Source organism: Lissotriton vulgaris, chromosome 5 (assembly GCF_964263255.1).
Source record: "Lissotriton vulgaris chromosome 5, aLisVul1.2, whole genome shotgun sequence".
Taxonomy (NCBI): domain Eukaryota; kingdom Metazoa; phylum Chordata; class Amphibia; order Caudata; family Salamandridae; genus Lissotriton; species Lissotriton vulgaris.
In genome coordinates this window covers 1,733,000,845-1,733,015,601 of record NC_141693.1, presented here as the reverse complement: position 1 = coordinate 1,733,015,601, position 14,757 = coordinate 1,733,000,845, and the positions used below count along the sequence as shown (strand labels likewise).

The 14,757-nt window shown below is 44.8% G+C and overlaps 1 protein-coding gene across 3 annotated transcripts in view; it reads right to left on the bottom strand.

Annotated features, from left to right (window-relative positions):
* Positions 1-14,757, bottom strand: part of SAMD14 (sterile alpha motif domain containing 14) — a 257,166-nt gene that overhangs the window by 81,540 nt on the left and 160,869 nt on the right. The window contains exon 4 of one of the 3 annotated variants that reach the window (XM_086923963.1): positions 12,570-12,727. The exons of 1 other annotated variant lie outside the window; for it this stretch is intronic. In XM_086923963.1, coding sequence (XP_086780089.1) covers positions 12,570-12,727 — 158 coding nt within the window. The remainder of the gene's footprint in view (positions 1-12,569; positions 12,728-14,757) is intronic. One more of the 3 variants, XM_086923964.1, reaches the window with a different exon arrangement.

Below are 14,757 nucleotides of genomic sequence, written 5' to 3'. Positions count from 1 at the left end.
GCAAGGGCATACTTAGGGAATGACGAAGAGGCCATTTTTTTGTGAATTTACTAATCTAAGAGGATGGACACTATTTTGGATTGATAAATAAAATATTAATTTTTGCTGCATAACAGCGTTCTTTGTACTATGGATTAGCCCAGCAGCAAATGGCCATCCCAAAAAACTAAATATTAAAAATATGTTAAGGCCTGCAAGTGGTGTGGGCAGCAATGGAGGAATGGATAGGGGGAAGCAATTGCGAGTGGGCACGGGGTGAGAGAGCAATGGAGGCGCTTGAGCTGGGCCCAAAGGAGGCAAAAAAACGAATAGAAAGAAAAGTCAGGTAGTGGTGGGGATAGCAATGGATGACCTTAGGGCAGTGGTCTTCAAATAGTGCTACACAGGGACCCCCTTAAGCAAAAGGTTTTGGAGTAAGGCCCCCCTCAAACCTTCAAAGGGGTGGATAGAGACAAGGGTAAGATGCTACTAAACAAGGATGGATTTATAGTATGTGGAACCTTTCAAACCCAGGTAAAAGGGGGTGGGAGAGCAAGCATCCATACTTGTTCAGACCCATGCCAGTGCAGGTAACTCAGCAACAAATTGTTTGCTACTGGGTGGTTGGTTTTCTTATTTTAGAACACTTAGCGAATGTGTGCTGTGAGTGTAGCATCTTGGCATCAAAGTCTATCAGAAAACAACAATGGGAAGAAGAATGGCAAATTGTAGTATGGCTATAAAAATGGAAATAACTGTTTTCAAAGCTTTTCCAAATCTAAAACAATCTTCATTTACTTAAATAACAAATAGCTTTGAATTGGCCTTACCTTGTTTTGCACAAGCACAGAAAGCAACAAGTTGTTTGAGGATTGGAGCTCATGGCTCTATTCATTTATGAATTCATAGATCCAGAATAAGATGATGGAGGACACAGGAGCTCATTGAAAGTTGGTTTGATGAATAATGCATCGCCGCTTCAAATGACCGCTCCTTGGCAAAAGGAACCAAAGAAGGGATCGAATTGTCAGTGAAAACTGGGCGGCAGCATTCTGGAGGTGCGGCCTTAGAGGAGACACTGATTGGCCTAAATAAAGGTTACAACCATGACCGATTATCACTTCGCAATGATGATTGAGATGCATTGATGAGAGGTTATATCACTTGCAAGGCTTAGTAGTGTCACTACCATGAATTTTCCACCACAAGGTGTACTTTAGATAGTAAGCCAAATCTCTGAAAACACACTTTCTGCTAACTAACCCATACTTAGGTGATACCTTCTCAGTACATGTTGTACCTGCCATAACCCTACTGAAGCAGTGCAGAATCTGCTGGAACACTATACAGAAACTACAGATAGAAATAATGTAAATAATCAAAGTTGCACAAAACAAGGTCAGACACCGCTGAAGTCAAAATCCAGAAAGAGTGTTAAAGAGTCTTGTATGGGAAAAACTAAATGTAACACCTCAGTAACCTGAGGAGCTTACAATGACGGAAAATTGAAAATACAAGCAAACTATTTTTTATATACAATTAATAATCTGGACAGATTCTCTTAGAAACTAAAGTCATTAGATCAAGATGAAATAAAATACCCTCAGTTTTAATGGGATAAAGGTTTGCCCAGTTATTATCTGGCACTTTTATAGAGTAGAACTAGTTAGCATTGCATGGCACCCCCATGAGTGTACAAGCAAAATGACACAGAACGTACACATTGTGGGAGCAGCAGACATATTCATGGAGGACTGACTCCAACTTTACACAGTGGTTGAAATGGAAAGATAAAAGTGCAGGTACTCTATACCAGAGTACCGGCTTGCTTTTGAGAAGTTCCAGTACTCTCCAATTAAAAGTAATGCACCTCTGCTGAGAAGTGCTGGTACCCTCCCTCTCAAAATAAAGAAGTGCAGGCACTCTGTTCCGCCCCATTTAAGGCACGTACCTGGTAAGTTTCACAGGTGCATGCGTGATATACTGCTCCATTCCAGGTTTTTTTTTTCTGAACTCTAGTACTTGCAGTCTCGTTTTATACAGAACTAAACAAGACTACAAGTTCCAGAATAAAATAAAAAACCTGGACCGGAGCAGCGCATCAAGCATTGGCCTTGGAAACTAGGCGGGGCTGCTAACTTTACACATGTATGCATGTTTCTCCTTTTACTACAACTAACAATGAAACAGAGGAAATTCGTGCATTGGCAGCTAGAAAAAAACACCTATCAAGTCGTACATTAAAACAAATCTGGGTAAAAATATGTTTTATTGAATAAATATGTAGTACTTGATGGGAAACGTCAGCTACATGGCTCAATAGTAGGGTATTCTAATTAACTGCAGCGGGTGGCAAACATAATGGTAAAAAGCAAATGTCAAAATAATTATGTTTTTACCAACAAACAGACAATAAAGTCTGCAGATTGCTTAAAATAATTGCAATGTGCTTTCTTCCACACTGCTCAGTCTCCCTGCCCACCCTTGCTTCCTTACTGAGCTTCCAGTGTTCTTGTAATGGGCTTTAGGTTGAAAAGGAAGAGTTGGATTAAAAGCCCAACTGCCTTTAAAAAATAATGCCATAAAATACAAAACAACTGGAATAGGTGACACAATATTTCAGAAAAACTGTGAGAAAATGTATGGGACTTGTGAAACACTAGGGTTGTGTGGAGTTGCGCCCTCCTTCGGTAGACTCCAAGCCCCACATGGGGCATGACCCAAAGTTTGAAGAATACTGCATTACGGGGAAAGGATGAGGGAGCAAGGTGAAGCACACAGTGGGGTGGGTACTTAGGGGGAGAAACAGCACACATGGGTGGGAGCTAGAAAACATGTATTTTCCCATGGAGTACTAAAAGAAAAAGACAAAAGTAGTTCCCCGAATGTGAGCAGTGGAAGAATATACGTCACCAATCAATAGGATGACAAAGAAGCTGTGCTGTAGGGGACGTACAAACACAAAAAGAGGAATACAAGCCACTGAATAAGAAGCAAGCAAATGAGAGAGACAATAAAGCCAACCAATGGTTCGAAATGGGGTGAGCCGTAAGCCTACTGTTGATTTTTGGTATGGTCGATAAAAGATTTTTCACAAAAAGGCAACTCATAGCTGTTTGGTTGGCAAGACCTAAAAATCACCTTGGTCCGGGTCATATGCATTGACCAAGGAGAGCAGCCCACTAGCTGTTTATGCACTTTTTTTAAACGCAAGCCCCTCTGGAAACTACATAATGTGGGTAGGATAATGGTGCATCACAACATGGCTATTATATTGCAAAACCTATAGCCAGGAAGATGAAGATAACTTTGCATAGATTCATTCCATTTGCAATATGTCTGCCACTTTAGCAATACAGATTTGCATAAACAGATTTAGCTCCAGTACATATCACAGAAATAATTTTGCAGCAGGCACAGACGCCTTGTTATCATTAGTGCACCAGGTGCAGTGGCACTGGGGCTGCTGCACCCCAAAAACTTCAGTATTTTACTGCCCAAAGGAGAGGAAGTAGGGTCCATTTTCCATGCCTGCCCGAGGGCCTCTCATGGCATCTTTGCTATGCTCAGGAAATAGATATGTAATAGAGGTATTACTAGAGATTTTAGCAGGAGGTGAACAAAATGAATGTGTGATTTTATTAAAAGTTTGCCAGTTTGGCAGCTGCATGAAGTTGGTGGCTTTTCTTTTTAAATATAGCAAATGAAATAGCCCACATAAAGTATATTTTGAGCAAGAAAAAACCTGTAAAACCAATATTTGTTTGCTGAATTTTCCCTTTAAACATTTTTCTGGGAAAAATATCCTGTAAAAATGCTTATGCGGCAAATACCAAACCCACAAGCGAACACGTTTGCAAATGGCAAACTGTGAAGTGCAAAGCTTATCAGCTTGGTAAAATGGTAGTGAAATAATTATTTTGTACACCCTTAATCACAACAAAGGGATTCTAGTCTATATTAAACTATTATTTTTTTCCAAAAATTTAGTAAATTGACTTTGCAGTATTTATGCTACCCATGTAATAAAAAATGGAACAAATTAGTTTGCCCTCAACAAAACCACATTTAAAAAGTGGAGACAAAATATTTTCTTCATTTTCTTCTTTTCTTTTTTATTTATTTTATGTCCCACAGTAATCATGAGTCAGGTGCAAACTGCGCTGTAACACTGGAAAGATTTCAGACAAATCTCTTCAAGTGCTACCTGGAGAAAATTACACAGAGAAAACAGGTTGAAAAGAAGGAAGGCATACGGTTGTACCATTTGGTAAGCTGGAAACGACATGTCTTTGACTTGTGAACCTTGTAATCGCCCACTAAAATTGCCCATGGCATGACTGCATGATTGCTGTAATAGTATTGCTCCCAGCCGGTTTTACCAGTGGATGAGTTATCATTTTCTTTAGTGCGATATGTTTTGTTTCGTTCTCCATTACACATGCTTTGTCTTGTTTGGGTTTTTTTTAAACCGGTGTAAAGTTTTTGTAGTTTCATCCTCAGCCCTACCCTTGACTTGCTAGTAGAGGCCTCTCAAGAGGCTGTAAAGAGACTGTATGTCATTCTCTCCCTCTCACAGTCCATTAAAAAAGACAGCTTGGACATACCCATGCATGTCGGTTTGTGTTCTGTCAATACTGTGAACAGCCCCCTGTTACCAGCATGCCGTTAGAGTTGTCAAGGCAATTCATCAAGGGGCATATTATCAAGGACCGGTTTTAAAATTATCGCCGTTTTATCGGCAGGAAACTGCTGATAAAGCGGCGAAAATGGCCTTGATAATAAGCCCTTGTTAATTCCCATTCTAACGAAGGGAGGAAAACAATATAGAGGGCCTGGGGGGGGGGGGGGGGCAAGAAATTGATAGGGCATCTATCATTTAATCTCTGCAGGATGGAATCAGGCTGCAATAAAGGGGGGTAGGGCGTTATACTCTGAGGCACAGAAATCCAGCCATGGATGAGCGGATCTCTCCAAGATCTTCTGAAGGAGGAGTAGACAAAGACACAGAGTCCCTGAATAAGGAAGCCTCTGTCTGAGAGGGTCTGCACTGCAGGCCCATTCTCCTTCCCCACAAAGAGAGAGAGGGGAGATTATTCTGTCATTAAAGGCATATCTCCTGAGGAAGGAGATAAAGCGTAGGTGGCCCCATCCCTATTGGCGGTTAATATAGGCCCTCATCACCTGGTTGTCTGTCTGGACACACACAGCATGCTGATGAATTAGAGGAGAGAAGTGCAGGAGTGCCCTCAGTAATGGAGCCAAACCCTTCTAATTAGAAGATAAAAGTGCTTGCTGACTCGACCACCTTCCTTGGGCTTTGAGATCCTTCAGAATTGCATCCCAAACCCTCTTGCTTCCATCAGTTGTCAAAATTACGAGAGGTTTGGGCCTCAATAGAAACCTTGTTTGAATTTGCTGAAATTAGCTACCATTAAAGGCACTCTTGAGTCCCTGTGGTCACTGGGATGAGAGTCTTGATGTCGTCTGAAATTGGACTCCAAAATTGCATAAGATGGTGGATTTTGGGGTAAAGATAGAGGTACCCCAGGACAGAATGAAAAGAGTGGATGCAATTTTGCTTTAACTTCTTAGCCAGGTCCTTGCAGTGTCTGGCCACTTGCTAGAAGACTGGGCAAATAAGAGAAGAGTTAGCTATTTCTTTCTTTAAGAACACTTGTCCCAGATCTGTCCAAAAAACAGCCCAATGAATAATAGACACTGCAATGTGCTGAGGTGCGATTTCTTAATGCTGAGGAGAAATCCATGTTCTTACGAGTACTTTGCAAACCTGCTGGGTGTCTTCTTCTGCCTTGAAAAAAGAAGAACAGGCTACTAACCAATCATCCAAGAATGGTTATACCTGAATACTCCACACATGCAAAATACCCACCAGAGGACCCAAGAATGTCATTAAAATTGCTAGTGCTGAGGCAAGGCCAAAGGTTAATACTTGAAATTGATTACAGTTGCCCATCAATGAAAATGGTAGGAATCTCTGAAAGTGTATGTGGATGGGAAAATGCAGATTTGCATCCAACATGTCTATCGAGGTCAAAAAGCCTCCTGGTCGGGCGAAAGGTACAATGGTCGGTAAGGATACAATCTTGAACGACTAGTGAGGAATAAACTGAATCACCCTTTGAGGTCCAATGCCGACGAAAGTCCCTTGAAACCTTCTAAACAAGAAACAAGATTGAATAGAGTCCTTGATATTTCTCTGACTGAGGTATACCAGAATTATTGCCACCTTCTTCAACAACAGCTGGATTTCGTCCAGCAGGGACTGAAATCAAACAGCACAATGAGAGAAAGGAGTCTGGCAGAAATGCTGTATCTCCCTGAACATATCTAGTAGCCTACTGACACAATTTTTAAGTTCATAGCCCTTATATCGGTTATTACAAAACGCCTGGTCTTTTGGAACAATAGTAGACGTCACCTTACCGGCCTCATGTTGGCATAGTCCTGCCTTTAGTGGAGGAAGAGAGGATGTGGAGGAAGAGGCAGGCTTCTACCTAGACTTCTCAATAAGAAGGTACTTTGCCCCAACCCCTATCTTGAAAGGGCTGGTTATTGCCCTATGCAGATCCAGGGTCAAATGATCTCTTGGACCCAAATCCACAATTTCTGGGAAAGGAGAGAATAGAAGTCATCAATTTCTTGTTCTCAACAGATTTCATCACTATATCCTCCAGCTATTAACCAAACATCTATGATCCCCCAAATGGCAGTTTCATCAGAATCACCTTGTCGGTCACATCAGTCATCCAGGAATGCATCCAAATATGTCTGCGATCCGCAATTGAAGATCCAGGAACTGCTGCTGCCACACACAGATTATCGAATTATGGGGCATATTACCAAGCAATAGCGATAATTATCGCTATTGCTTGGTTAGCGGGAAAAAAATATCGCCGAGCACAGAGGATTTTTACCGCTGAGATACCTTGATATTATCAAGGTTTATCTCAAAAGCGGTAACAATCCTGCGAAATGCATGAATATCGCTGTAAAATCAGCGATATTCATGCATTATCGTGACAATGCTCTTAGCCATGTTATCCACCTTCCATTGGATAACATGGCTAAGAACTGCTTTTAGCAGGCGTTAGCTTTTGGAGATATTCGCGCTTAGCGCGAATATTTCCAAAAGTTGTTAATAGGAGTTAGAGATGTTAGCGACTGTTTTCAGTCGCTAACATCTTGGCACGCCCACTTTGCATGTCATTAGCGATAATTATCGCTGACATGCAAAGTGGGCCCCTAAATGCCCGCTATCGCCTACAAGCTGTCGCTAACTGGTGTTAGCGACAGCTTGGTAATAGGGCGATAAAATTATCGCCGCATTAGCAGGAAAAAGTCCCGCTAATGCGGCGATAATTCCCTTGGTAATATGCCCCTATATATCTCTGAAAAATTAGACCTATTGTTCCATCATCAAGAGTATGGAACAACAGCCTTTGTGCATCTGGTCTTCCAGTGTTTGAAAATCATTCAAAAGGGATTACACTGTGCAAGTCGCATAAGCATTAGGTCTAATGGCAAAGTTTGAGGAAGCATACACTCATTTAACTGCACCCTCTTTCCTTTCGTCTGCAAGGTCAGTAAAAATAAAATCTTCTGAGGCCAATTTGCCTTGTAATGAAAGGCCAGCCAGTTTGCCACCTGGTCTGCACCAGGAATTCTTCAGCAAACTTCTCTAAGGGATAATGTTTAGTCACAAATCTTGGAAACAACTGTTTATCATAATCCTTCCATTCATGGGATAACATTTGTTGAACTGTGCTACAAAAAGGGAGAGACTCTGGCTCAATCAATCAATTAGGATTTATAAAGAGCGGCTAATCACCCAGTAGGGTATTCAGGCACTTGCACGGCCCCGGAGACGTATTCGAACAGCCAGGTCTTGAGAGCCATTCAGAATTCTGGAATTGAGGTGATGGTCTGGAGATGCGTTGGGCCAGGTCTTTGCTGTGATGTGGAAGAAGTTGTGCACTACACTTCTGCTTTGGTAGATGTGGGGAATATAGGAAAGTGACAGGGAGAGAGAGCGTAGTCTTCTCAATGGTTGGTGGAAGTTCAGGCGGTGGTTAATGTAGGAGGGTTCTTGGTTGTGAAGAGCCTCAAATGCGTGGGTCAGCAGCTTGAATTGGCCAGTGGAGTTTCCTGAGGTGGGATGTGATGTAGGTTTGTTGTAGAAGGCCGAGGATGAGTCTGGCTGTGGCGTTCTGTATGGTCTGACATCTCTGTAGAAGGTGTGGGGCGATTCCTATGTAAGGGCATTGCCGTAGTGGGGCGATTCCTATGTAAAGGGCATTGCCGTAGTCCAGTCGGCTGGTGATAAGGGCTTGTGTCATGGTGAATCTCGTGTGCTGGGGAAGCCACCTAAAGATCTTACATAGCATGCACAGAGTGACTCTAGGCCCTAGTATTGTGAAAATCAATCTTCTTTACTTGTTGCCAAAAGTGGAGGTGGAAATCCCAGATTGTTTCTCGGATGCAGCATTAATTCAGTAAGATAAGAACCCTTGGCACGATCCCACGAATTCGCAAGATCGTGGCTGGAGGAAAATCCTTTGACTTAACTGCGAAGACCTCTGCACCTCAGGCAATCACCATTGCTGCTGCAATTCAGAAAGGACCTCAAGAACTGGCTCTTCAACTGAAACGCAGATCCCCTCACCCCCACTCAGCTCCTTGAGACCCTTAAGGGTGAGTAGTTGTTCTTTATAAGAAACTGATTGATTGATTGACAAAGAGACCTCTGACCTAATTGTCATGGTCAGCAGGGTCGTCACTAGGGTGGATGAAAAATGTTGCTCCGCCAGCATAGTTTGTGGAGTTTTGCACAACACGGGTTCCAGGCCAACCACCAAGCGGCAGAGTTTTTTCTTGAATGGCTTGCCATCATTAAGTTGGCGAACGCAAGTGAGAATTTGCATCCCCTAGCATAATTTTCGGGCACTAGATTGTAGAGATTTCTTCTCAGCGCAGAAGGTCGCAACTGTTTGCATTAAGAAAGCTGCCGTTTGAGTAGTAAATCCACTGAGTTTTTATGCTACTCAGTGGAATTCCGCGTAGAGCAACTCCGCTAACTCCGCCCACCCCTAGTTTTTAGGTTGGGCTAGGTAAACAATATATATGAGCCTGGGCCTAGGCAAATTTGTATTACACCAAAATAATCAGAGTAATTTTGGCAATTTTGCATTACTCTTTTGATGCGAAATTACTGAAAATGAGGTGATTACGACCGTCTGTGTACTTTGGAATAACTAGGGACAAAAATGCTTACCTAACATGGCAGGAACACAGCGTGACCGGCTGGTGGTTGCTGCTGTTCCTGTTCTGTTGCATTTAGCGCTATTTTCCTAGTACAAAATGCACCCTCTGGTTAATTTTTGATGTGAGGGTGCATTTTGCTCTAGGAAAATTGTATGAAATTTAGGCTATACGCCTCACATAATTTCGCATAATCATGTGGAATTTTGCTGAAATTTTGCAAATTTAGGCTACAACCAATTACGCAAGCTATGCTCCACCTACAATGAGACTGGGCATTCATTCAGGGTGTAAGGACAGGACGAGGAAGATAGGAAGATGGGTGAGGAGCAAATACCATTTGCACCTTGCATTAACCATTTTTAATTGCCCACCATGAAACTGAACCAGAGCTGAAGGTGCGGGCGCACCCTCAGGGGAATGGTAATTTACAGCTAATAATGGCTGAAAGCATTGCGCAATAAGGTTAGCCGGCTATTAGCAGAAAAGAATTACACTTAAGATAGGCAAAAAATGTTTAAAAAAAAGCACACTGCGTCAGACTGCTTTAAGTACCTGAAAATGAACCTGCAATGCAGGAAAACAGCAGACTCAGCGTCGACATTCTAAGCATTCTGATTGGTGAGTCAGTTTCAGCACTCCATATGGTGAGATAAGTGAAATTGATAATCTCAAAAGATGCATGCCAGAGCCCTACAATGATGGACCAGTCGGGCTCTGCAAATTCTCCAAAACCCTTCGTATTTGACAAAGCGCTACTGACAAGTGTCTCCACGGTAGGAAAGGTCAATGAAAGCTTTCAGTGTGCCTCAAGGGAATGCTTGAGTCATGAGTCAGACATATTGGTTCCAAAAATACCCCTGCCATGTTCTTGTGAAGGAGATTAGCATTAGCATCCAATGAATCAGGGTTGCTATGAGTAAGGATGCGGCCTAACGGCCAGAGCTGCCGACCTTGGAGCTGGGAAACCAGGTTCGAGTATTGGCGTGGGCTCAACATCCGGTGATTCTGGGCAAATCACTTATCTCGCCGTGGCTACTAAAAGTGAATGTGTCCTTGTGTAAGGTAACTGGTGCTCATGTAAAGCGCTCCAATAGCTTCGGTTGAGTTTGTGCTAAATACAACTGCAAAAAAAAGGAGAAAGCTTTATTGCACAGGCGGAAGCAGTTCACTGTGGGCATTGGGTGTCCAGAGGAAACCCGCGATGAGTCCGGCCTAATGAGGAAGTCTCTGGAACATTTCCCGCGCCGCCTGACATGGTTAAGCGTGCAGGGGTTAACGAAGCATGGCAGCCCAATGGAGAAAACAGTGTTCCGCCTCTTGAAGCTGCCCATCCTTCCCTGCTCCACCGCTCCTACTGGGCGCGTGTCCTGTCCCATTACACGCATGCGCAAAGACATAAGCGCATTTCGGTCTCCCTGTCTGTCTTGACTGGCCGTAGCATGGCCATTGAAAACTCATTCCCCCCAAATATTCAAAGATTGGAATTTGATCCTGTCTTTAAATCCAAGAGCGCATTATGCCCTCCTCTGCTTTACAGAAGAAGCAAAGAAATACGGGAACCACAGGCTTGCCAAGCAAGAACACTGCCATGGTGGCTCAGTGAGTTGTACATTCACGCAGAATTAGGCGGTTGTCAGCAGGGCACGAGTCAGATGCCTGGCCAGGCAAGTTCAGGCTTCCGTTCTCCTGCAGTCAGGGACTTTAGAACCGTTACATTGAGTAACAGTGACAGCTGTTATTTACTCCTCCCAAAAGTAATAGGAGGTGCAAAATGAAAAAAAAACAAGGGGCCATATTATCAAGAAAGGGCGATACATTATCGCCGCATTTATCGGCAGGAAACTGCAGCTAAAGCGGCGATAATGGGCTTGATAATATGCCCTTGTGAAATCCCATAGAAGCCCAGGTTCTTGATAATATGGCCCAAGATGTTTTAATTAACATTTTTAGTATCTGGAAATGTACGTCACAGTTCAATTGCTAAGCATGTCCTTTCTGATATCACTGAGAAATGCAAACCAGACAAGCCCATATATTTTTTTTAAATAAATTCTGGTCTCTTTGTGTCTTTACTGCAGGGAAGATTTCTTTTCTGCTTGTTTTGTGTGAATAGTTCTGGAAGGCACCTGGGCTAGCTAAGGTGTGTGGCTTTGCAAATGATGCAGAGGCAGCTAAACTTAACATGTTTGATGGACAGTCATTTTAGTTTAGCTCAGTAAGAGGACGTGTGCTCATTTTCAGACAGAGGAGGACAGGCATAAACAGAGGGGGACAGAGACAGACAGAGCAGGATGGGGACAAACAGAGAAGGGCAGGCGCAGATAGAGGCTGAAATACAGAGTCAGTGAGAGGCATTCGTATACATAGAGAGGACAGCAGTGCTTGAAGTGGAAAAATAGAAGTGCAGGTACTCTATACCAGAGTGCAGGGTGGTCACGTTTTGTCATTGTGAGTGGCCGCGTATGCTCGCGACCGCTCGCGATGAGAAACTGCTTGTTCGCATTGAGAAAGCTGCTGCTCGAGTAAAAATCTACTCGAGCGGCAGAAAAGGGAAAGAAGGGACCGCTTGCGCTGTACAAGGTGCCGTTTGTGATGATTGCACAGTGCGGACAAGCATCCGCACTGTGCAGTCACCGGGAACAGCATTTTTCTATGGAACTCCGCCACTTGCAGGGCTCCGCGTAGCGCAGCAGAGTTTTTTTGACACTTCGCAGAGTTCCGCGTAGTACAACTCAGCGACGTCGCGCTTGACGTCACGCTTAAGAAGTGCCGGTACAGTTTCCCTCTCAAAATAAAAAAGTGCTGGTACTCCGTACCGGACAGTACCGGCTCATTTAAAAAATTGGAGGACAGGGACAGAGAGAGGTGGTTAGAGAATCAGAGATAGACAGAGACGCACAGGCACCTTCAGAAGTGGACAAGCCCAGATAGAGACGGACAGCAACAGACAGAGAAGGACAGGCACAGATAGAGAAGAACAGGCACTGATGGGAACATACAGGTACATACACAGTGGACAGATTCATATATAGATTGGCAGGCAGAGACAGGGTAGGAGAGGAGCTGACAGGCACAGACGGAGATGGACAGGCACAGACAGGGTAAGAGAGGAGCTGACAGAGAGAGGAGGACAGGCACAGATGGAGAAGGACAGGCATGGACGAGGTAAGAGAGGAGCTGACAGAGAGAGGAAGACAGGCACGGATGGAAACGGACAGGTACAGACAGGGTAAGAAAGGAGCTGACAGACACTGAGAGAGGAGGACAGGCACAGATGGAGACGGACAGTGCCGGACAGGAGTTACCTTGCGCTCCACGGCCTCCTCCCCGTCGGTGGAGCTCACGCTGTCCCTCAGGCGGGACCTGGTCGGGCAGTGCCGCCGTCCTTTCACCGTCAGCTGAGCCCGGGCCTTCTGCAGGCTGCTGTCCAGCCGCGCCGTCTCTGGAATCACAGCATTAAAGTCTGGGAGTGAGAGGGAGGCGGGAGACGGAGAGGTGACATGGAGAGACAGGAGCACGGAGAGACAGGGAGAGCGAAAGGGCGGCGGGAGACGGAGAGGTGACAGGGAGAGACAAGGGCACGGAGAGACAGGGAGAGCGAAAGGGAGGCGGGAGACGGAGAGGAGACATAGAGAGACAGGGGCACGGAGAGACAGGGAGAGCGAAAGGGAGGCGGGAGACGGAGAGGTGACATGGAGAGACAGGAGCACGGAGAGACAGGGAGAGCGAAAGGGAGGCGGGAGACGGAGAGGTGACAGGGAGAGACGGGCACGGAGAGACAGGGAGAGCGAAAGGGAGGCGGGAGACAGAGAGGTGACATGGAGAGACAGGAGCACGGAGAGACAGGGAGAGCGAAAGGGAGGCAGGAGACGGAGAGGTGACATGGAGAGACAGGAGCACGGAGAGACAGGGAGAGCGAAAGGGCGGCGGGAGACGGAGAGGTGACAGGGAGAGACAAGGGCACGGAGAGACAGGGAGAGCGAAAGGGGGGCGGGAGACGGAGAGGTGACAGGGAGAGACAGGGGCACGGAGAGACAGGGAGAGCGAAAGGGAGGCGGGAGACGGAGAGGTGACATGGAGAGACAGGAGCACGGAGAGACAGGGAGAGCGAAAGGGCGGCGGGAGACGGAGAGGTGATAGGGAGAGACAGGGGCACGGTGAGACAGGGAGAGCGAAAGGGAGGCAGGAGACGGAGAGGTGATGGGGTGAGACATGGAATACATACCAGGGATAAAGGCGGGGAATGGCGAGGGGGCAAGGAAGAGGCAGAGGGAGAGGGGAGAAAGAGGTACGACAGAGAGGAAGTGAGATTGGGACAGAGATGAGAGAAACAGAAATATGGAGAGACAAAAAGACATAGAGGAGGAGGTTGACAAATAGAAAGAGAAACAGATACGAGGGAGGGAATACGATAGTAGTGAGAGAGAGGGACAGAGAGAAAGAGAGACAGAGACAGAGAGACAGAGAGAGAGCGAGAGATAAAGATAGATATTAGGGTCCGACAAGGATATAGACAGGTGTGCACATATGGAGAGAAGTAAGAATAAAGGAGGTAGGAACAAGGAGTGGGAGGTGGAGGTGAGGGGTGGAGGAGGAGAGGCAGGCAGTGCGGGAGCAGGGAAGGGCCAGTGGATAGTGAAGAGGAGAGAACAGAGAAGGCAGAGAGAGAAAGGGGTTTGTGGATGTAAGGTTGGAAGGGTGATGTAAGAGAAGAGATGAAAAAGGGAAAAATGAAACAATTTTCAAAACAGACAAAACACCAATCAGAGACATCCAACATTATAAGAAACTCAGAGCACCAGAGAATGACCAAGCATAACATGTAAGGTGTGGAAACCTGTCAGCTACTTTCATGACCCTGACGTGTTCCCTGTGAGGCACATTAATATTTAACATCCCATATGTAATATAAGAATGAGACATGAAACTGTAAGACCCGGCGTGTGTGAGGGACCCTGTCATTTACATTGTATACCTGCCAAGTGACGTATAACCCAAACAGGTAACTTGCCCCTGAGGTTTTAAAAGAACGTGTTATTTATGAACGCGTCTGGCACCTCACATGTAGTATGTAATGTGCTGACACAGCATAGAGGCCAGACTAATGTTTATGGTAAAAGTCGGGATGAGGCCCTCAAATTAACCCTGTGATCAATGACAAGTGTGACATTTGTCCCTGACGTAGATCAAGCTAAATGTTATTTTATGCTATTAATCTTATGTTGTATAGTGCTATATTACGTTGTTTTCGCGTATGCTAAGTTTCAAACAATCCATAACATTGGTGAAGAGCCTAAACAAAGTGATATGCTGATGGAAATCAGGTGACAACTGAACAGAAAAGTTTGCATCTTGTACTTGAAAAGCCCCATATTTTCAGATTGTGTCGTTCTGTTATATTGTCATGTTGCGTTATCATATGTTATCACGTTACTTTATTTCGGCCAATGGCCATAAAAGCAATACAATTAAAAAGGGAGCACAATACAATAC